This window comes from Triturus cristatus, chromosome 2_2, assembly GCF_964204655.1.
Source record: "Triturus cristatus chromosome 2_2, aTriCri1.1, whole genome shotgun sequence".
NCBI lineage: Eukaryota > Metazoa > Chordata > Amphibia > Caudata > Salamandridae > Triturus > Triturus cristatus.
The window spans coordinates 668,873,132-668,895,193 of record NC_140582.1 but is presented as its reverse complement, the minus strand read 5'-3'; the positions used below and the strand labels follow the sequence as shown (position 1 = coordinate 668,895,193).

The window sequence follows — 22,062 nt, the reverse complement described above, 5'->3', positions numbered from 1 at the left end:
CACCTGGAAATTAAGGCAAAAGCTGCAAAGTCTTGGAGAAAAGAATCCATCGATAAAGGTTATCTTGCCTTCAGCTGAGTTGTCCACCTGGAAGCAAATAGAGCCACATTAGACAGATTCCATACTCTCTCCTGAGCCCTGAAACCTCCCAATCTGAAGCCCACTTGCTGCTATCACAGAGATTGTTCGATGACCGATCTGCTACCATGTTGGAAGGTCCTGGAAGATACTCTGCTACTGGTGAAATTCCCTGCTGGAGACAAAATTCCCAATATGCTTTTCCTAACTCTGCTAGTGGTTTTGACCTTGTTCCTCATAACTTGTTGATATACTTGACAGCAAAAAAGGAGGGCTGCACACTTTATTTTGCCCTTTACTAGGCTAAGAATTGCAAAGAAAACTGCAAGACTCTCTAAACAATTTATGTGCACTGAAATCCTTTTCTGGACTATCCGTCTTCCTTCAGTTTAGAAGGTGTCAGAACTGGCCCTCCATTCCAAAAGACCTGAATCTGATTCTAAGACCAGATCTGGAATGTAGGTGAGATAGCCAGCACAACCATCCGAGGAGTCCATATAACTTAACTACAAATCCACTTCTGCCTTTGCTTCAGGACATAAAGACGTTCCTTTTGAATAACTTAGGTCCTTTTGCGGGTGCCTTATTTTTAACCTTTGATGCGCTCTGTGATAAAGAGGTCCTAGAAATATCACATGTTTGGATGAGAAGAGCAGGCCCACCAACCTTGCAAAGTTTCTGAGGAAAATCTAAGGTTGAGTTAATATTACCATCAATTTTTTACTGATCATTTTTTAACTTGATTCTTGAAGCATTAACACACCTTTGTACAAATCCACAAGGAAACCCAGAAAATGCATCCACCCATTCTCCTTTGTAGGAAGAACATCAGCCAGGAATATCTGAGATAGTGGTAGTGGTAGTAAGGTCTGTTGAAATCTGACCATCTGGCGAACTGACCCCTGTATCCGCTGGCCATGGGGGAACCCGACCAAATACCCTAATCAAACAAGTATTGATGAATGCATTAGGTTTCGCCTATGTGACTAATAATTTTTTCTACATTTTAGCTGGGTGAGCAGTTCTGCAATATAAGTTAATGAAACTCAATAACCATGTTACTACTAGTTTACTGAGAAAGGAAATATACTCTGCAGTAACTGGTGGTAATGTAAAGGGGAATGGTTAAAACAATGAACAGAGAGGAGGATGTGGTGAGTTACAAGCTCAACCGGAATGGTGTGTTATTATGCCGTGGAGGCCATGTGAACGATCACCTATTTGTTCTGTCACCAAAGTGTGGACACATATCAAACATTAAAATGGGAGAGGCTAAAAGCCAGTTAGAGAGCCAGTATTACCTGCCATATGTAACTAACACAACATTTGCTCAGCACCCCATCCATTCGCAGCCTGTATAACCGTAACCTCCATAACAAGAATTCTGTAAGTGTTGCTTTTATGGCTGAAGACAACACTTGAGAACTACACGTACATGAATAATATCCAGATGAGGCCCCCAGAATTTCACCCAATACTTATAGTATGGCCTAAATATCATGATAGATCACTCCAAGTGGAGCAGCCTAAAGGGATACGAATATAGCATGTTACAACGCATGCTATAACATTGCGTACTATTACAACGCGGTCGTTACAACGACCACATTGTTAGTACGTAATGCATTTACATCGCAAGTCATTACAACGACTTGCACTGGGGGGCGTGCTGGACTTAGGAATATTATTAATTACTATTTCTACTCCAGTTTGCGCAATAGTAGGGAAGGTGCAAGTAGTTGTAATGAGTTGCGATGTAATTGCATTGCATACTAACAATGCGGTTATTGTAACAACCGCGTTGTAATGGTAGCGCGATGCAATGACAGCGTTATAAACGCTGTTTCCCAAGGGATAAACTATGAAAGATGACCTTCTTATCCCCCACAGCCACCCACCCCGTCACATCTCCTGCCTTTCCCCTCAAACTTCCCATAGGAAGCATTGGAACATATTTGCATTCCACAGTCACAACACTTCAGTTCTCCTCTGAGTGGCCTGCGATTTGTTTTGCACTAAAACGTTGACCCTTTGAAGTGGTGGGCCCAGTTACTGCGAGCCTTGCCTACTCTGGGCAGGTATGATTTGCAGAAACAATGATGAATGTGTAGCGTTAGCTACAAAACAGCTGTTGAGCGTGCCATGGCCCTGCCCCCAGCCCACTTCCTAGACGAAAGAGAAGAAAGAGAGTGAGTCTGTAGGGGCTAGTCATCCCAACCGGTGCTGCAGTAGCTGGGCCGTCAGGGGTCGAGTTGTTTGAAGAAAGACCCGCTGCAAGCAAAACACTCGCCAAGCAGTATGACAACTTCCCTATTCAGGAAAGAGTGTGAGGGAGCAACAGGCAGTTCAGGGGCTGCCACGGGAAAAGCACAAGGCCAAACAGATGTTTCGAGGGCGGGCTGGCCTTTTGAAATGCAGTACGTTGTATAGTATTGACTGGTGCAGGAAGAAAGAAGGTAAAGCAGGGTTTCCAATAGAAAAACAGAAATGTTGACTCTTCCCCAAAAAAGCAAGTATCATAGGAGTGGAGAGGATGTGGTGCAGTGGCCAGAGCTACTGACTCCAGAGCTGGGGAGCCCGGTTCAAGTCTCGGAGGCGCAACATCCTGTAATTCTGGGCAAATCACTTAATCCCTCCAGGTAATAAATTGTGCTATATAAATCTGCTAATTTAAAGTATCACGAAAACAGAAAGAGGAGAAACTTTATGAAAAAAAAGTTCCACAAAAGCAGATTTTAACAACGGAAAACTGATAAGCGAAGCAGATGAGGCACGAGTATTGGTAAATGCAGGAAAATATGACAATTGAAATTGAGGGAAGGTAAGTGGCAAGTACAGGAACCTGTGAAAAACCAGGAATACCAGGAAAACCAGGGGATGGGAGGCAAGACTCTTTAAAGATTTATATTAAAAACAATTGATTTCACAAGTACAGCACAAGCGCTGTGCAGCGAAACCTAAAAAGGGTGATCTTTATCCAAAGATGGGAAAGCTTATATAAAATGCCCAATTTCTTTTAAAAATTTGTCTCCAAAGAAGAGATCCCCGTGCCTTTGGAGCCATCTCTGATCCTGCTAAATAATTTAAATAAGGGTTGATTTTCAGGAAAAGTTCCTTTCGCCTCCCGCAGGCAAGAACAGCATTTGTATTGCCCAAGAAATAAATCCCCTTTTGGGCCCATTTAGATATAACTTCAGGGTTGAGTGGTTCCCCTATATTTTTTGCTTGTTCTGCTGTACACAACAATCTAGTCCATGGGTACTCATAAATATTTCCCTGGCAGCCGCAAAGTACTATCTGTGGCATGCCCAAGGGCTGCACCGATGCCAGCAGGACAAGGTTATAAATCTAGAAAGAATCACACACAAAGAAAATTCCAAAAAGCCATCTCTAGGAGTAGATCGAGTTCGCATGTGTGTTTACCAGCCCAGGAATTCCCCTCTAGGCTATTCGGGCTACATCACCATGCCTGGTGTAAAGAAAACAAACCCTTAAAACAAGAAAATTGACACGATTAAAATGATATATGAAATTGACACGATAGAAGCTTGCAGGGCTCTTCATGAGGTTTAGCTGGGCTACAAGCTATCCAATAGAGAAACTGACAAAATAACAGGCCCCTGTCCCTCAATGTGCTTTATCCAAAGTATCACTTCAACAGAAAGTAACCCTAAAAAAGTGCTTTCGCCAGCAAATAATTTTAGGCAATGGAAGATATAAACAAACAATAGCAACACACTCATTTGTACAAAACATACTAAATGTAAGCCTATCATGCACAGAAATGTAGCTGTCAGCAGCAAGACAAGAGGAAGGCACATCTGTTTGTACCTATTTATACTATCAGTTGACTGACTGCTTTGATGTTTTTTCCTGCTTAAGGAAGCAAGCTTATGAAAATTGTATTGTGTTTAGTTGCTGTAAAAATAAACAGTTAGGAAAGAGACAGCAATCTATGAGCCTTTCTTCTTGTAATAAATTCATAAGACACACCAACAGCGATTCATTGTTGTCTGTGCATCATAAAACAAAATAGATCCATCTCCCAGAATAAACAGATTTTGTGTTGGGGCAACAAGCTGACAAGATGACATCTCCCTCCTCCAGTGGCAACTTCTGGTGCAACTGCATAATCGGGATGCAGAAGTAGGCTTTATGCAAGTTGAGTGACACTATCTAGTCTCCCGCTAACAGAACCTGACCTAGGATCAGCATTTTGAGCTTCTCCTTCTTGTGTATGAGGTTCAGGATCCTGAGGTCTAGGATTGGATGCAGACCATCATCCTTCCTTGAAAAAAGGAAACACCATACTTAGCATCCTTGCCCAATCTCCTGCTCTGGAACTTACTCCTCCACTCTTTTCAGAAGGAGGTCTGCCACTTTTTGCTGTAAGATGGAAAAATGGTCTATGGACAGGCAGGGGGAAGGGAAGAAGTTATCTGAATGAAAGTATTTGCCTTCCAGGCAGGTAGAAAAGAGGACGTCCGGCCTCTTACAGGCCCCTGTGTGCTGGCAGAAGCAAACTAGGCCTATTTTTCTTGTGGTGAAAAAGAGGAGGAAGCTGGATGGAGGGATAAACAGCTCTTACCTCTGTAATGCCTAACCACCATAGGGTTATGGGGCTTGTGTGCCTCTTTGTAAATGGGCTGGCATTGGTGAAAGCTGGAAAAGCACCAAAAGCAATCAAAAAGTCTATAACCGTGCTGAGGTTGAGGTTTTGGTGGCCTAAGAATCAGCATGGGGCATTGCTAGCCTTAAATTGCTCCAGGGGTGAGTACGCTCTATTGCCAAATAGGCAGGCACCATCAAAAGGAATGTCAATGAGGGAGGCCTGCACATCTGTGACAACATCGAATGTGAAGCCAGGCATGATGGCGGACAACTACAGAGGGACCCATAGCGAAGGCCACTGAGTCCGGAGTGTCAATGCCCGACTTAATAATGTGTCATGTGGCATATTGACCATTTTTGATGACTTTTGTAAAATGAGTCATGATATCATCAGGGACCTGGGAAAGGACCAGTTGGAATTAAGTAATAAATGTTTATGAGAGAAAGGAGGCACACACCTTATCTAACAGATATAAGCCTAAATCTGTGTAATTTCTAAATAATGGTGCTACAGTGTGACTCTTGCTGTCTGTACACGCGTGTGAGTCAAGAAGGGTCAATACTAACCAACGCTGTAGTATCCACTGTGCACTGTACACTGGGTTACTAGTGAACCCTAAACAATGTTCAAAATCTCAACCATACAGTAAATGAAATTAACCAATTTTGCTATACAGAACTTATATTGAATAGTATTTTCTTATACATAATTGTATATCAAATGATGATCAGGAAAATATAATAGTTTCACAACTTTGCATCTTATTACAAACAAATCATAACATGACATCATTTACAACATGAACAACATATGCAATAGTGCATAAATGTTTATAAAAACGCCCAATGCATTTCAGGATTGTGACGTCCCTTAGTCAGGGGCAACTTGGCTGAACGCTGAAAGTCGGGTGTGATGCAAGCCCAACTCGGATTCTAAATGAAAACGAGGGTGTGCCTACGTGGCACCTCAACGTTGATGTAAGTTGGAGGCAGCATCAGTGGTGGAGCAGGCCAAGGTACGGTTGATAGAGTTGGGGCTGACTATCTAGGCTGGCATCAGGAGTGGCTGCTGACAGATGGAGGGAACCAGAGTTCTGGCTCCAAATGACTCCGGGGTAATAGGCATAAATGTAGGCAGGTCGTATCACCCCATGGGACCTGAAGTTGCATCAGAGAGGATTGTCACCTATGTAACGATGCTGAGTATAGCGATGGCAAGCATTGCTGGATCAGACCCTGGTGCCAGAAAATCTGGGTATGCTGGTATCGGTGCCGGTGGAGGGGCTAGTGCCTCAAAAGCAACATCTACCTCTCTTTTGGCCTTGGGCTCAATCCATCTGCCACTCATTTCTCAAGCCATGAACGTTTGGGCTCCTCGTGTATTACCTTGGGGTACATGCTGAGACAGGTATTGCAGGATTTAGAGTCATGGACCAAAGATAAATAGAGTGGAGGTTGGCGTTAGCAGTGCTTAATTTGTGCTGTTGCTTTCTGGTGCTCAGCACCGGCACTTATTTCACATGGCCGGGTCTATGTGATCTTTCTCCTCCAGCAGATGGCCCAGTAATTATTAAAAATTAATTCCTGGTCTTTCTTTATTGCTGCCTGGTATGTCCTCTTACAAAGGCCCACCCCGGTGAAGGCATGTTAAAAGATTGACATCATGACGTTCATCACGTTAGTGATGTCACGTCAGCAGATCGTGCCTGCCTTCCACAAAGAACATGTTTTCATTTCTGTTGGGGAACTGCCGAGGACGGGCTTTTGGCTGAACTGAGGCAAGGCAGGCTGGAATTGTGCAGTACTGCAGGTCAAATGTTTTACAATAACGCAAAACGTCCAGCACAAGTGATTTTAAACGAGCGCCCACGATCAAAGCAAGTATGAGTTTCATAGATTGGATTTATTTGCTTCATAAAAGCAACAGGATCCGCAGAAAAAATAAATATATATCCGACATTAAGGCACATTATTAATCTCATGTCTTTCATGCTGAGGGCCTGCGCTTCAGATTTATTGCCATGTGAAATCCGGCCGATGTTTGCCAGAAGTTGCGCTTGAGTCACATAGTTTGGGTTTGATAGCAGGATGCTATGAAATCCTCTGTAGATTAATTTTGCTGCCCTGCCTTTCTGAAATTAAAAGAGTGCATACTCGTAGCATGCATTTGTATCTGTAGTGATGTGGAGAGCTGTCTGTAATTCTGCTTTCAAACTTAGTATTCATGGCCCAAAACTAATTAAAGTGTGCACGTGCTGCTCTGCACTTAGAAACTGCCAGCACTCTAATTGCGTGGCACAGGACCTGGCAGCATAACGAGGAGCAGCTCGGCAGCAGGCATAGCAGGACATGAACCCAGTCAGCACAAGGTGACGCAACACAATGTGACTAGCCCATCATCCCTCAAAGACCAGGTAAGTGGAGCAAATCATTTTCAGCGCTGGGAGGGCCATTGCTGATTTTGTTATTTGTGCATTTTTGTAGTGTTTTCATTGCGACAGATAGTTTGCACTAGCTCAGCTGTAGGATATAAGAAGTCCACATTTGTTAGAAGAAATTGCAGATACCTGAAAAGAAGGTTGTTTCTAATCTACAAGTTGCTTTTGACTTTACCAAATTAAAAAGACTGGCTAACGACAACCCTAAACAAAGAAAGCTTTTAAAAATGATACTCTCATTCAGAATCACAAGTGTATGCACTTTGTGATTTCAAATGTGGTTGGCAGTGGACCGAAGCAGATTAGTTAATAGCAGGAAAGTATTTGTGTGTTTATATTTCACATACTTGCTGCATTGTCTCTGCGAGTCTGTCCTTTCATTTCATTTCTACTAAATTCCATTACTAGATGAATGAACACAACAGCTGAAACTGATTGATCCAAACATACATGCAAGTTGATTAAAATGTCCAAAAGCAAAATGAGCAATAGTATGCTGCAGAAACCATTGTCCGTCTCCTTAATTAAATGCACTTATGGTAAAATGCCACTCCTGACCCACTACACTGTATGTAATTGGCTTATTATGAGATGGAAAGAGTTAACTGTTTTGAAAAAAGATTTATCATTTTGGAGCTAAATTGAAAGAGTCATATGACGTTTTTGTTCTTCCACAGGAGTTGCCTTTTGAGAACTAAAGAGTCACTCAAGTTGTGCGAATGATTCAGTGCACACTTGTTGAAATGTATACTGTTTAGGATACACTACAGGAAGACCTGTGCAAACAAGCCTGAAGTGGACAAATTGTAAAAGGAAGCCGTAATTTAAAAATATGACATTGTTTCTATCTACACATGGAGTTAATTTGTGATGTATTTTACAGTACTCAAGTAAATGTGAGTTGATGAATTAATGAGTTTCTAAGTGAACGTGTTGGCAGCGCCTGCTTTAGCACTACTGGCACCTGATGCAACAATCTCTTTTGTCGGCGCGTACACCAAGCTTGAGGAGGTGGGGGGGGCCGCCATATTAACAAACACTCTGAAAGAACGAATCCTTAAAACTAACAATGGCACGTGCTTTCACAGTGCATGCACAAATGGTGTGCCCCCAGGCTTTCCACTCAGTGACATGGCGTCCTTAATCACTATTGTGTGTCTTGGACAGCACAGCTAGGCATTGATGAGACAGGCCAAGAATGATATAGCCCTGTCACCCCTCAACTTTACATAATTAATTACTGTACATTTAATAAAGCAGAGGTGTACTCTTTTCTTGCTTTTCCTCAGTATTTGCTTTTCTTCCTACCCTTCACACCTTACTCCTCCCTTCTCTCCATTCTTCTTTCACTTTCTGCCCTACATCCATGTTTCTTCTTAATCGCCACCTCCCATCATTAACTGCTTTTCATTTTTCACCTTCTCATCTTTCCCTTCCATTCTCTTTTCACGCACTCTCTGCAGTCTGCTCTTCTTCCCTTTCTCCTCTTTCCTTTTTTCATTCTCATCCTGTTCCTCTCCAATCGTGCACTCCCCATCTCTGCTTTCCTCACTTCTCTTCACATTCTTTGTCTACCGTATCTATCTTTGCCTTCAGACCTCTCCTCCTTCCTCACTCCCCCTTGTATGTTTTTCCTTCTTGCACTTTTTTTATACCCACTCCAGGAATCAGTTCTTTGTTCTCAGGGTCATAAATGTAAATCTTGGTGCGGCAACTCAGTCTTTCATCTTCCTGAGGTCGATAACATTTGTGCAGTTGAGCTGGATCACAACATTTTAAATTCATTGTCAAGGCTTCCTTTGGTGAATATGTGCTTTACAAACATACATGGTATGTTAAGGACACAAATATATTTCAATCTGTTTTTCCAATTTCTTTGCAATATCGCACTGTCATTATTCTCTCTGTACCTCCTGGACCCAGTACCTTTCATACTCATATCCGTTCCCCTGACCTCCCTTCTTTCCTTCGTCCCATCTTTTTCTTTTCCTTTTTTCTCTCCCTCAGCACCTCCAGCCATGCCTCCTTTCCCCTCTTGTTTCTTGCTTCCGTACACCCTCAGTCCATTCTTCCTTCCTTACACCTTCATTCATTCCCCATCCTTCCTCCCTTGGTGCATTTAATCCTTCTTCCTCCATTCAATCCATACTTTCTTTATTCCCTGCTCCTTCCTTCATCCCTTCTTTAGTTTCTTCCTTTCTGATCCTCAACCCTTCCTTCTGCGTTTCTTCCTCCTTTCCTTTCTTCTTTCTATTCATCTATCACACATCACTGATTTCTTTTATCCTTCTATCCCTTAATTTCTTCTTTTCACATTATTTTCTTATATCTTCCTTCTTTCATCCATTACATATTTATTTCCTCACTCCAGTACCCCCTTCCACCACGCATTCGATGCTGCCTTCTTTAATGTATTTCTTCCTTCATCCCTTCCTTTCTTTTAAACAGCACAGTACAAGCACATTCTCTTTAGTTTGCAATACTGCCTCAAGTCCTCTAATGACCTTTCCTAAAGCTGCATTTTGAGATTTGCACACATTCTCTTATTTGAGATCACGTTTAAGTTGTTGTCATAGGCTTCCCATATGTTACATTATGTTATGGTGTAGTATTGATTTGTATAGCACACTAATCACCCAAGAGGGTATCCAGGCACTTGGGCAGGTGTATAGGTGGGAGGTCCTCGAAGTGCTTATGCGAAGAGCCAGGTCTTCAGATTAGTGCAGAACTCAAGGTGTAAGGAGGTGGCTATGATGTGTTGAGGCTTGATGATGTGAGTGGAACCAATAAAGGAAGTGGGTGGAGCCTCTGGAGGAAGTGGGTGTGGCCTCACCCAAAAATTTGAGCACCTGCACTTAATATTTTATAAACTAAGCACTGGGTAATAGACATCTGAACATTGCAGTCCCTACAAGTCTTGAAACCTGAATGCTTAGGAGGAGACATAGCACTGCAATTAAAGTATTTACTATGTGAAGAATTTCCACACAAACACTTTCAGACAGTGAGCTCTGGATCTGCGCCAAAGGTGCGGAAAAAGTTTTCCAGCTCTAGTCTGATGCTTGGGATTACTCAACAGGTGAGGAATCTGCAGGTAGAAGTATCCATCAGAAAACAATCTTTTTTTAAAAGCCATATTTTTCCTCTTTTTCAAGCTGCATTTTGTTTTTCCAAAAACGTAAAAACAGAAGAAAACGAAAAAGCTTTTTATAAAGGAAAAACATGGTTCTTTTTAGAAGCAACTTTCATGGTTAAAGAAAGAGAAAAATGAATGTTGTTTGTTTTGTACATCATTAAGAAGGCACAACAGTGAGTGAAAGTGATTAATAAGAGGATAGATCAGTGAATAAAACAGTGAATGAGAAAGTCAGTGAAACAGCGTGTGAGTAGGATTTTGCAATGGGGTCTGCACGTTGGGCCTTGGCCAGGTCCTAATGCCGGACCTGCCACAAGCAGCTAACGCTGATGTGTTCGGTCTTTGGCTGGGCACAGCAGGTGCTGCCCACAGGCAGCTAACCCACTAGTGCGTGCAGCTGCAGGACCTGGGTTAATGTGGTATTGAGAGACATCGAGCTAGCAAAAAAATGTGTTGCAAGTGCCAAAATATACCAGTATACCAATTTAGCAAATATGGTATAGTTTTACACTATCCTTTGAATCCCTCCAGGCTTCTCGAATGCTTAGAGACAGCAAAATATTTCCTTTATTTCTTTATGTGAAACCCGTATTGCTCTGTGAGAGGGACGTCCCCATAAAACATTTCAATCCTTTTTGATTTTTACTGTGTACAAGGCTGCTACACTCCCATTGAAAAAAAGTTCTGGTCTGGACTTTTTTAGGCACAGTCCAAGTACCAGCAGGGCTGCTTGATCCCACTGCCTAGGCTTGCCCAGGGGCAGGGGAATCTCAGCTTTTAAATACATAAATACATACAAATGTTCAAACTGTGAACCGGGCACCTGGGTGGCTGTCTCCTGAATCAGTCATGATCCACTGTCAAAAGAATGAAGATCAGACCAATAGGAGTTACTCCAATGTCTGATTTGCATTTGCAAAGGCATTTGGGTAGATGTCAGTATCCTCAGTCCTCTTTATCCAGCAAAGGCTGATGGACAAGAAAGACTCTCACAGCTAAAATGTGCCCTAGTGTCCTGTTCACTATTCCGAAAAGGGCACCATGGCTTTGCTTATGTGGCCTGCTCCTCCAACCTTACAAAACCAAAGGTCTAGGAGGACACTGACAGGTGACACTTCCCTCGTGCCTTCACATTAATGTACTCTGAGAGTAAAGACCCATAGATAAATGGTCATTGATGCCTTAGTAATGCATGGGCTTCAACAGTGAGGGGTGGGGCGTCCTTTTAGCCCCTACCAGTCGCACAGCTGTATGCGCCATCATGGCGATCCAAAAGTTAATCCGTTTTAATCAATATTAATCACTCTGATCCTTGTAAACCTGCGTTTTGAACTTCCTTTCAAGTTGCGCTTATTTGTCAAGCCACACACGGAATAGTTTGCCATTTCCCAAGTTTCTTATGTTCCAACCGTGCCCATCCAGACCTCATGAAAGAACATGACCAATGCAAAGATTCCTCCAAGGCAGTGTTTTATTAAATTAAACCCAATGCATTTCGGGCAATCAGGTGCCCTTCATCAGGGGTCACTGTGAATAACGATAAAAACAACAATATTCAACAATGTCATTTAAAAAACGAAAATAATCAACATTACCATATAAAAACAACATTTCTGAATTGTTACTTTAAACTAACATGTACAAATGCGTTTTCCAAATGCCAAATTACAGTACACTCCTCTTTGTTTCCCCACTCTGCCTCCCTCAGCCAGTACTAATATACATCCATCGTTCATCTTACAAGCCTATATAATGATTGATACGTTACCCAGTCTTTGCACCGTAGTTACACAAAACCTGTTCAACAATCGACTTTCCCATGATGTCTCCAAATAACGCTCAATTCACACTCACAGCACTCCCCCCCATGACCTAAACCCTCCTCCTTATCCTAATTCCATCACCCTACATGCACCAAACCGAGTTCTCTCCCCTACTCTCTTAATCATAACATTGGTCTCATTCTACTGTCGGTTTTCTACGTGCAAACACTCCTGTCTCCTTAGATCGATCTATTTCAGGTTTCCCTGACTTTTCCTCTTGTCACTGCTACACTTCTATAACCATTTCTCCCCCCATAACTCAGTCTTAAACCCCACGTGTACCCTTCAGTTATAATAAACAACCCTTCTCCTCCCGTACCTGCCATGAGCGTTTTAAAACCATCCAGTCTCCTCTCCGTACCAAACCGATTGTTTACTCTGCAACCCTCCCTTATTTAACCACGTGTGTCTTTTCTTAAAGCTCCCTGATAGGCTTATTACGAACGCTTTCCCGCCAACAGTGCAGAAGTCAAACCTACTTTCAATTTCAACCAACTACATTACCCATAGTGCATTGGACAGGTCCTAGTTACGACAAAGCTAACACCATCGCATTACTCCCTAGCCCATGGAAAACAAATGATGTAAAGTATTCAATAAAATTAATCACCAACTCGTAATGTCAATTATTATCATGAATATCAATTGTTATGATAAAACGTTTTTTATATTGCTTTTTATAAATAACCATTTCCTTTTTAATATCACCACCGACTTGAATGATGAATCAAGATGTTCCGCCGTGTGTGGTCCCATGCACAGTTCTCTCACTCCGCTTCTGTTTCCGTAAAAATCTTGAGGGTGCTACCCCAGAGTTGGGCAATCTTCATTCATGAACAATTGTGGGGGGAAGGGATGCACACCTTTTTCTACTATTCATTTGTCCAAGTTTTATCCATTATTCAACAAGTGCGTGCAGACTGGTGAGTAGTGCCTTGCCCAATTGGCACCAGATTGGCTTCAACAGTGAGGGGTGGGGCGTCCTTTTAGCCCCTACCAGTCGCACAGCTGTATGCGCCATCATGGCGATCCAAAAGTTAATCCGTTTTAATCAATATTAATCACTCTGATCCTTGTAAACCTGCGTTTTGAACTTCCTTTCAAGTTGCGCTTATTTGTCAAGCCACACACGGAATAGTTTGCCATTTCCCAAGTTTCTTATGTTCCAACCGTGCCCATCCAGACCTCATGAAAGAACATGACCAATGCAAAGATTCCTCCAAGGCAGTGTTTTATTAAATTAAACCCAATGCATTTCGGGCAATCAGGTGCCCTTCATCAGGGGTCACTGTGAATAACGATAAAAACAACAATATTCAACAATGTCATTTAAAAAACGAAAATAATCAACATTACCATATAAAAACAACATTTCTGAATTGTTACTTTAAACTAACATGTACAAATGCGTTTTCCAAATGCCAAATTACAGTACACTCCTCTTTGTTTCCCCACTCTGCCTCCCTCAGCCAGTACTAATATACATCCATCGTTCATCTTACAAGCCTATATAATGATTGATACGTTACCCAGTCTTTGCACCGTAGTTACACAAAACCTGTTCAACAATCGACTTTCCCATGATGTCTCCAAATAACGCTCAATTCACACTCACAGCACTCCCCCCCATGACCTAAACCCTCCTCCTTATCCTAATTCCATCACCCTACATGCACCAAACCGAGTTCTCTCCCCTACTCTCTTAATCATAACATTGGTCTCATTCTACTGTCGGTTTTCTACGTGCAAACACTCCTGTCTCCTTAGATCGATCTATTTCAGGTTTCCCTGACTTTTCCTCTTGTCACTGCTACACTTCTATAACCATTTCTCCCCCCATAACTCAGTCTTAAACCCCACGTGTACCCTTCAGTTATAATAAACAACCCTTCTCCTCCCGTACCTGCCATGAGCGTTTTAAAACCATCCAGTCTCCTCTCCGTACCAAACCGATTGTTTACTCTGCAACCCTCCCTTATTTAACCACGTGTGTCTTTTCTTAAAGCTCCCTGATAGGCTTATTACGAACGCTTTCCCGCCAACAGTGCAGAAGTCAAACCTACTTTCAATTTCAACCAACTACATTACCCATAGTGCATTGGACAGGTCCTAGTTACGACAAAGCTAACACCATCGCATTACTCCCTAGCCCATGGAAAACAAATGATGTAAAGTATTCAATAAAATTAATCATCAACTCGTAATGTCAATTATTATTATGAATATCAATTGTTATGATAAAACGTTTTTTATATTGCTTTTTATAAATAACCATTTCCTTTTTAATATCACCCGATTGCCCGAAATGCATTGGGTTTAATTTAATAAAACACTGCCTTGGAGGAATCTTTGCATTGGTCATGTTCTTTCATGAGGTCTGGATGGGCACGGTTGGAACATAAGAAACTTGGGAAATGGCAAACTATTCCGTGTGTGGCTTGACAAATAAGCGCAACTTGAAAGGAAGTTCAAAACGCAGGTTTACAAGGATCAGAGTGATTAATATTGATTAAAACGGATTAACTTTTGGATCGCCATGATGGCGCATACAGCTGTGCGACTGGTAGGGGCTAAAAGGACGCCCCACCCCTCACTGTTGAAGCCAATCTGGTGCCAATTGGGCAAGGCACTACTCACCAGTCTGCACGCACTTGTTGAATAATGGATAAAACTTGGACAAATGAATAGTAGAAAAAGGTGTGCATCCCTTCCCCCCACAATTGTTCATGAATGAAGATTGCCCAACTCTGGGGTAGCACCCTCAAGATTTTTACGGAAACAGAAGCGGAGTGAGAGAACTGTGCATGGGACCACACACGGCGGAACATCTTGATTCATCATTCAAGTCGGTGGTGATATTAAAAAGGAAATGGTTATTTATAAAAAGCAATATAAAAAACGTTTTATCATAACAATTGATATTCATAATAATAATTGACATTACGAGTTGGTGATTAATTTTATTGAATACTTTACATCATTTGTTTTCCATGGGCTAGGGAGTAATGCGATGGTGTTAGCTTTGTCGTAACTAGGACCTGTCCAATGCACTATGGGTAATGTAGTTGGTTGAAATTGAAAGTAGGTTTGACTTCTGCACTGTTGGCGGGAAAGCGTTCGTAATAAGCCTATCAGGGAGCTTTAAGAAAAGACACACGTGGTTAAATAAGGGAGGGTTGCAGAGTAAACAATCGGTTTGGTACGGAGAGGAGACTGGATGGTTTTAAAACGCTCATGGCAGGTACGGGAGGAGAAGGGTTGTTTATTATAACTGAAGGGTACACGTGGGGTTTAAGACTGAGTTATGGGGGGAGAAATGGTTATAGAAGTGTAGCAGTGACAAGAGGAAAAGTCAGGGAAACCTGAAATAGATCGATCTAAGGAGACAGGAGTGTTTGCACGTAGAAAACCGACAGTAGAATGAGACCAATGTTATGATTAAGAGAGTAGGGGAGAGAACTCGGTTTGGTGCATGTAGGGTGATGGAATTAGGATAAGGAGGAGGGTTTAGGTCATGGGGGGGAGTGCTGTGAGTGTGAATTGAGCGTTATTTGGAGACATCATGGGAAAGTCGATTGTTGAACAGGTTTTGTGTAACTACGGTGCAAAGACTGGGTAACGTATCAATCATTATATAGGCTTGTAAGATGAACGATGGATGTATATTAGTACTGGCTGAGGGAGGCAGAGTGGGGAAACAAAGAGGAGTGTACTGTAATTTGGCATTTGGAAAACGCATTTGTACATGTTAGTTTAAAGTAACAATTCAGAAATGTTGTTTTTATATGGTAATGTTGATTATTTTCGTTTTTTAAATGACATTGTTGAATATTGTTGTTTTTATCGTTATTCACAGTGACCCCTGATGAAGGGCACCTGATTGCCCAAAATGCATTGGGTTTAATTTAATAAAACACTGCCTTGGAGGAATCTTTGCATTGGTCATGTTCTTTCATGAGGTCTGGATGGGCACGGTTGGAACATAAGAAACTTGGGAAATGGCAAACTATTCCGTGTGTGGCTTGACAAATAAGCGCAACTTTGAAAGGAAGTTCAAAACGCAGGTTTACAAGGATCAGAGTGATTAATATTGATTAAAACGGATTAACTTTTGGATCGCCATGATGGCGCATACAGCTGTGCGACTGGTAGGGGCTAAAAGGACGCCCCACCCCTCACTGTTGAAGCCAATCTGGTGCCAATTGGGCAAGGCACTACTCACCAGTCTGCACGCACTTGTTGAATAATGGATAAAACTTGGACAAATGAATAGTAGAAAAAGGTGTGCATCCCTTCCCCCCACAATTGTTTAGTAATGCATGGGGCCATTCAGGGTCATTCCTATCCGGACAAATTGCCCCCTATAAAGGGTAGGTCCATTGATGCAAAGGAATTGTGTTTGGAACAAAGAAGAACACAATTAACTGGAAAAAAACTTAGTTGTAGGTAATATTCCTAGAAAGTGAAGAGTGCCTACCAAAACCCCTGAAAAACAGAGAACATCCTATACAAGTTAAGTTGGTCTTAGCTCCCACCCCACCATGAGAAATGCTTCCTGCAGATCTGGGAAACTGTGAGGGTTTGATGAGAAAACTCAATATTTGCATTTACGTAGGAGACGAAACAATGTCATCCTAACGATTGCAAAGCCGCTGCCCCTCTTCGCTGTGTGCGAGTGAGCCGCCGTACTCCGGAATCCGGTGTCTTTTTTCCGTGAGGCTCACTGATACAAATTGTAATTAGTGTGCGCCTTTCTAAATATGGTGACCTCTGTAAATATTAGTAAACTTGCATGAAGAATTCAAGAACCAAGGGACGCTGTGAATTATTGTCCCTCATACTAAATGTATTTTCTACAAAAGCTAGACAGACCACTTCAATATTAATTTTCGAAGCCTTATATGCAACACCGAAGATCGTACTGTCAATGTTCATATTATAAAACAAAGAAAAAATGATTGGTAAGGTTAATCACTCTGGAGACATCATTGGTTCAATGAAGCTTAAAACCGCTTTAGGATGAGGTGAGTGACACACGTTGTATCCAATACAATGACCTCCCAGAGTTGCCTTTACAGGCCTTTCCCACACCTCAGTGCAAAACATGCACACTGTCACAGCAAAAGATGCAAGCGCTGCTGGCTTTAAAAAAAGTAAAAGCATGCAAATAAAAACATTATCTAAATATGTCTTACTCTTTGTAGTACTTCATACCAATCGTCCAGCATAAACCAGTGTGAAAAGCAAAGCATCCAAGCCATGGATCAACGTCACCCGCCCTGGTGGGGTTCTGTGCTGAGGTTTAGAGCCCAAACTTAATCACCACTGGATGCTTCTAATGCGGAACTCCTAGTGAAGCCCGTCCGCGCAGCAGCCCTCGGCCGCGCGCTTCCAAAGAAAGATACCTAACAATCAACTACAGAACGCAAAATCATGAATATTTCAAAGACAAAAGTACCGCGCAGGAATCGTGTTACATCAAATCGAAGAAGGACATGTGTATGGAGAACAAGAGACGGCTTTCACCCCGAGCTGCTCTGCTGCTTTGTAGCGCAAGTGATATTAGAGACTCACAGGGTCATTTGGAGTTTATTCAGTAGCTGGCAACAAGAAGCGTGGGCAAAGCCAGTAGGTTTAGCCTTTTATAGTGCAAATTCTTAGTGTGTTGATTATGAAGTTGCTTGGTCGTAAGAATTAAGATTTAGAGTGGCAAAAAAGAAGTGTATTTATTCTGAATGCGCTAATTGGTAGATAGGGCTATTTATCCGTGACAAGCTGTATTCATATTTAACCTGACTATAGTGTGAGAGCAAGGTAAGGCCTAAAGATCAAGGCGGTATGGTGTGGAAGCAGGATAGGGAACATGCTGATCTAGAAAACTCAGAGGCCTAGAAGTAGAGCAGAGAAAGCTTACAAGATGAAACACAAATATGGGAAGGGAGCTTTCAGCCCTAAAGAGAAGGGAATATGATACAGGAGACAATGCACGTAGAATTCTGTCCCACAGACTTAAGGTGCAAGCCAAAAGCTAGGACACATATCGTCTGAAGAAACCGTGATAACAGAGCGCAGACCACACTGTTTGGTTTCTTTCTATGCCAAGTTGTTCAATAACGAAAAGTGCAGGGAGGCACCAAGACACATCTTTCTACACAGCGCAAAATCCTCCACTTTATCAGAAGACCAAACCAAGGAGCTGGCAAATCACAGAAGACTCTGAACCAGATGGATTTACCGGGGAACTCTACAAGACCTTTCATTTGAAGATGGTCCGATGCTCATGGGACTGTTTAATTCTATCTCAGAGATAGGAAGGGTGATGTCTTCTATGGAGATTCGATCATCGTGTAGCTAACTAATCTGGTAAAGGATTTCTTGGAGTGGTTGACCTATAATCCAATCACCCTACTAAATTTGGATATTGAAAGAATAGCTGACAGTTTTAGCCAATAGCCTGGTGCCTCTTCTGCCATCCCTTATGTACGAGGATCAATCATGTTTCGTGACAGCCAGGCTGAGATTTCATAATGTTCAAAGATTGGCCAACCTCTTTGAAAAGACAGAGTGAAAAGTTAAAATTAGCTTTTTTGGCACTTGATGCTGATAAAATCTTTGAGAGGGTGAACTCATCATTCATGGAGGGGATAATGGAAAGATTCACACTTGGGTGATCCTTAACCAATAGAGGCCTGGTAAGCTACACAAGGGTGGGCAGTGAAGTTGGTAAACAGGTACAGTGGAGGCACTCCAACCTCTGCAGGTGAAAGAGACAGGGTTTCCCCTTGTCCACATTGCTGATGGCCATGGTTATGGCCCAGCCATGAAAATTAGAGCAGATGACACTGCTAATTCAATTAGGTTTAGGGAGATACAGCATAAAATATTTCTGTTTTCTGATGGCCAAATGATGTTGTTGTTAATGAACCAAGAGCATCCATGCCACTGCTGATTAAAGTGTTGGAGCAATATAGGAGATATTCTGGGTACAAGGTAAATGAATTTAATAGGAGCGCCTTCCCATATGCTGTGGACATTCTGGAATTCAGGTACACTGTAACCATTAAGATTACCAAGGGGTCAATCCGACATTTGGGGATAAACTTTATGGCCTTGCTCATCAAATGGTACACGTTTAATATACCCATAATAATTCAAGAGATAAAGTAAGAAGATGGAGGATCTTTACATGCTATGGCTAGGGCGCACTGCTAAGCTAAAGATGGGTACTGTATGTGCTCCAAGCTGTACCGATCAGAATAGAGAAGTCAGTGCTTGATGAATTTCAGTGAGCCTTGACCTACTTTGTGTGGCATAGAAAGGCTTCCAGAATGTCGTTGAAAAATGTAAGAGCACCTCAAAATAGAGGGGGGCTTGTACTTCCTGAATATTATGGAATGGCTTAATTCCTTAATATGGGAGAATAGCCAAGGAGAAGATCAGATAAACACTGGATGCACATGTACAGGGCATTGGTCAGAATATCTTTGTAGAACTTGTTCTGGTTACCAAAATGCCGCAGGCCCAAAAATAAAGCAGGCGGTAATCAGTTTATGACCTTTCCATCTCCAATCAATCCAACACTCCAGAATTTACACCCGCTAGGGTGAGGATGATTTTTCAGAACTGGAAATTTGATGAATGTCAGATCATATCAGAAATGCCTAAATGCGGGTAGATGTTATTAAGATCATGTGATGACTGTGCAAGGAATTGATTTATTATTTGGGGTGGGTGACTACAATCACAAACATTATCAGGATGAATCCTCAAAGTCATTAAATTGACCTGAGCTCAGTCCACCGGAAGATAGGGCACAGATTGAGCAGACTTAATTTGGGGCAATGTGTAAAGTGCTTATGCACTACCAAAACAGTAATAAAGTCAAAATGCACAACAATAAAAACCCCAACCCAAATTAGAAAGATAAAATGACACTTAATAATTAAAATTAACCAAAATGAGGGGAACAGTAGATATGAATTTTTATATTTTTAGTTAGGACTAGCGCCAGGATGTATAAAATTCCAATGATAGCCAATGGTCACAGTTGCGGTGAACCTTGACACTGACCGCAACGCAGTGCGGGTCAGATACACCAACCAGGTTCATCCTAGTCAAAGATCTTACCTCCTGACTTTAGTTGATTAGTGTAAAGTAAAGCTTCCCCTGCAAATGGGTAAGAGTTCCTCTAGACAGGGAAAAATTGAAATGCAAACACCTAGGGAAACTCATATATATTCAAAATTGACATAATGTACCTTTACATGAACATATGGGGATAACAACAAAATATTATGAACAAATACAAATAGTATTTTGTTTAAACAATACAATATAAATATTGAATTATATAGTTCACATCCACACTCCAGTCATATCTACATTCACTCAAAAATCATTCTACACAATAAAAACAATGTACACTGACAAAACAATGCCAACGAAGTTATGATGAACTGATGATGTCTCGTGCTTCATAATTTATAATACACACTTTATCAAAGTATAAATACTGGTGAATAACACAAGTATAATCAAATAACAGTCAGTGGCTTGGTAAACACATTTCTTTCTATGCGCGTTTCGGCACAAAAATATCTTCATCAGGAAAAGCCACAAACAGCACTTGTGTAATACCTGTAAATATGAAAAATGTATAAATAGTCCCAACCAATATTTCAGTGATAAAGATAAAAATTTAGTGCTTTGTGTCTATGGATTAGCTGCTGGTGAAGACACAGAAGAAATATAAGGGGAAAGAAGATGAAAAGGGATTGAAATTAAATTAGATTAGAACCAATTGCACCAGAAAAGTGATGAAACAAAAAGTTCATTTACCTTATGCTTATTTGCTGTGCAACCCACCCAAAAACCACATATTGATACACACAATCAGCCGAGACCCTCAAAGCAACATAAGAAAAGTTTTAAATTATACCAGTGATTATGATTTTAGGTTTAAACCCCAACAAGTGGGAGGAGGTCTTCCCCAGTTCCTGGAAACTTATTTGCCCATTAATGTTAATTTCCAGGCTGACTAAAACTAGACAGTGGAAACAATGCTCCAGCCCAACCTGACATCCTTGTTGCTACAGAACATGGGATATAATGGCAGTGGAGAAATTATCAGCCCCCGTCATCAAGGACTGGGGCCCCTTCCTAAATAAATGAATTCCGCTCCTACCATATATCGAGAATGATGACTGGATAATTTCATGCCCTCCCATAGTGAGAGTGCTGAGAATGTTTAACTGATTCCATGGACGAAAATGTGCTGTCAAAAAAAGTACTGTATGCTACTATTGACTAATAATACATCATTGCATTATCTACATCTTATGTCTGGTGCTCACAGTTGGCAGTGGGGTGGGGGGTTCAAGTGAGGCTTGGCTTTGTGTTTTTATGTATTGTGCCGGCGAGAAAGCAACATGTCAACCAATGCCTGGAATGAGTATGGATGGATACATTTAGAATAATATATATAAGGCTTTCATTAGTTTATAAAATTAAATCAGTTCTGCCAAAAAAAGGAAATAATCATTATCTCACTGAAGTTTAAACTGCAAAAAGCCAAGCCTATAGACTTTGTAAAATGTGTTCGGAGACAAGCCTTTGATTTTGTAGCTACTCCTGTGAGAAGGGGAGTCTTACAAAAGGATGTGTTTCAGAAACATGTAAGACTACCAGAAAGAATACATCCTCAACTTTTATTTGAAATAAAACCTCAGAATACATTTGTGGAATGGAACAGAACCAGGTGTGACTAGATACACTAGTGGAAGCAAAACATGAATAAGACAATTGATGATTTAAAACATACATTTTCATGATGTATTGAACACCATTCAAATAAGGGGTAACTGAAATTTCAGGAGGTGGTCCCCACTTTAAAAGTGTAAACCTTTTTATCCAAAAACATTGGAAAGGTGAGGCTGAAATGACACTAAGGATTGCAGATGAATGCGATAAAGCTGTA

General features: G+C 41.5%; 1 protein-coding gene across 3 annotated transcripts in view; it reads right to left on the bottom strand.

Moving 5' to 3' along the window:
* WDR17 (WD repeat domain 17) overlaps positions 1-22,062 on the bottom strand; it is a 1,003,384-nt gene that overhangs the window by 821,394 nt on the left and 159,928 nt on the right. For 2 of the 3 annotated variants that reach the window (XR_014978161.1, XM_085641857.1), the window contains exon 1: positions 17,282-17,398. The exons of the other annotated variant lie outside the window; for it this stretch is intronic. Coding sequence is in view for 1 of the 2 variants with exons in the window: in XM_085641857.1 (XP_085497983.1) it covers positions 17,282-17,347 (66 nt within the window). In the remaining variant the exon portion in view is untranslated. Of the gene's footprint in view, positions 1-17,281; positions 17,399-22,062 lie in introns of those variants that run through there. 3 annotated transcript variants of the gene reach the window in all.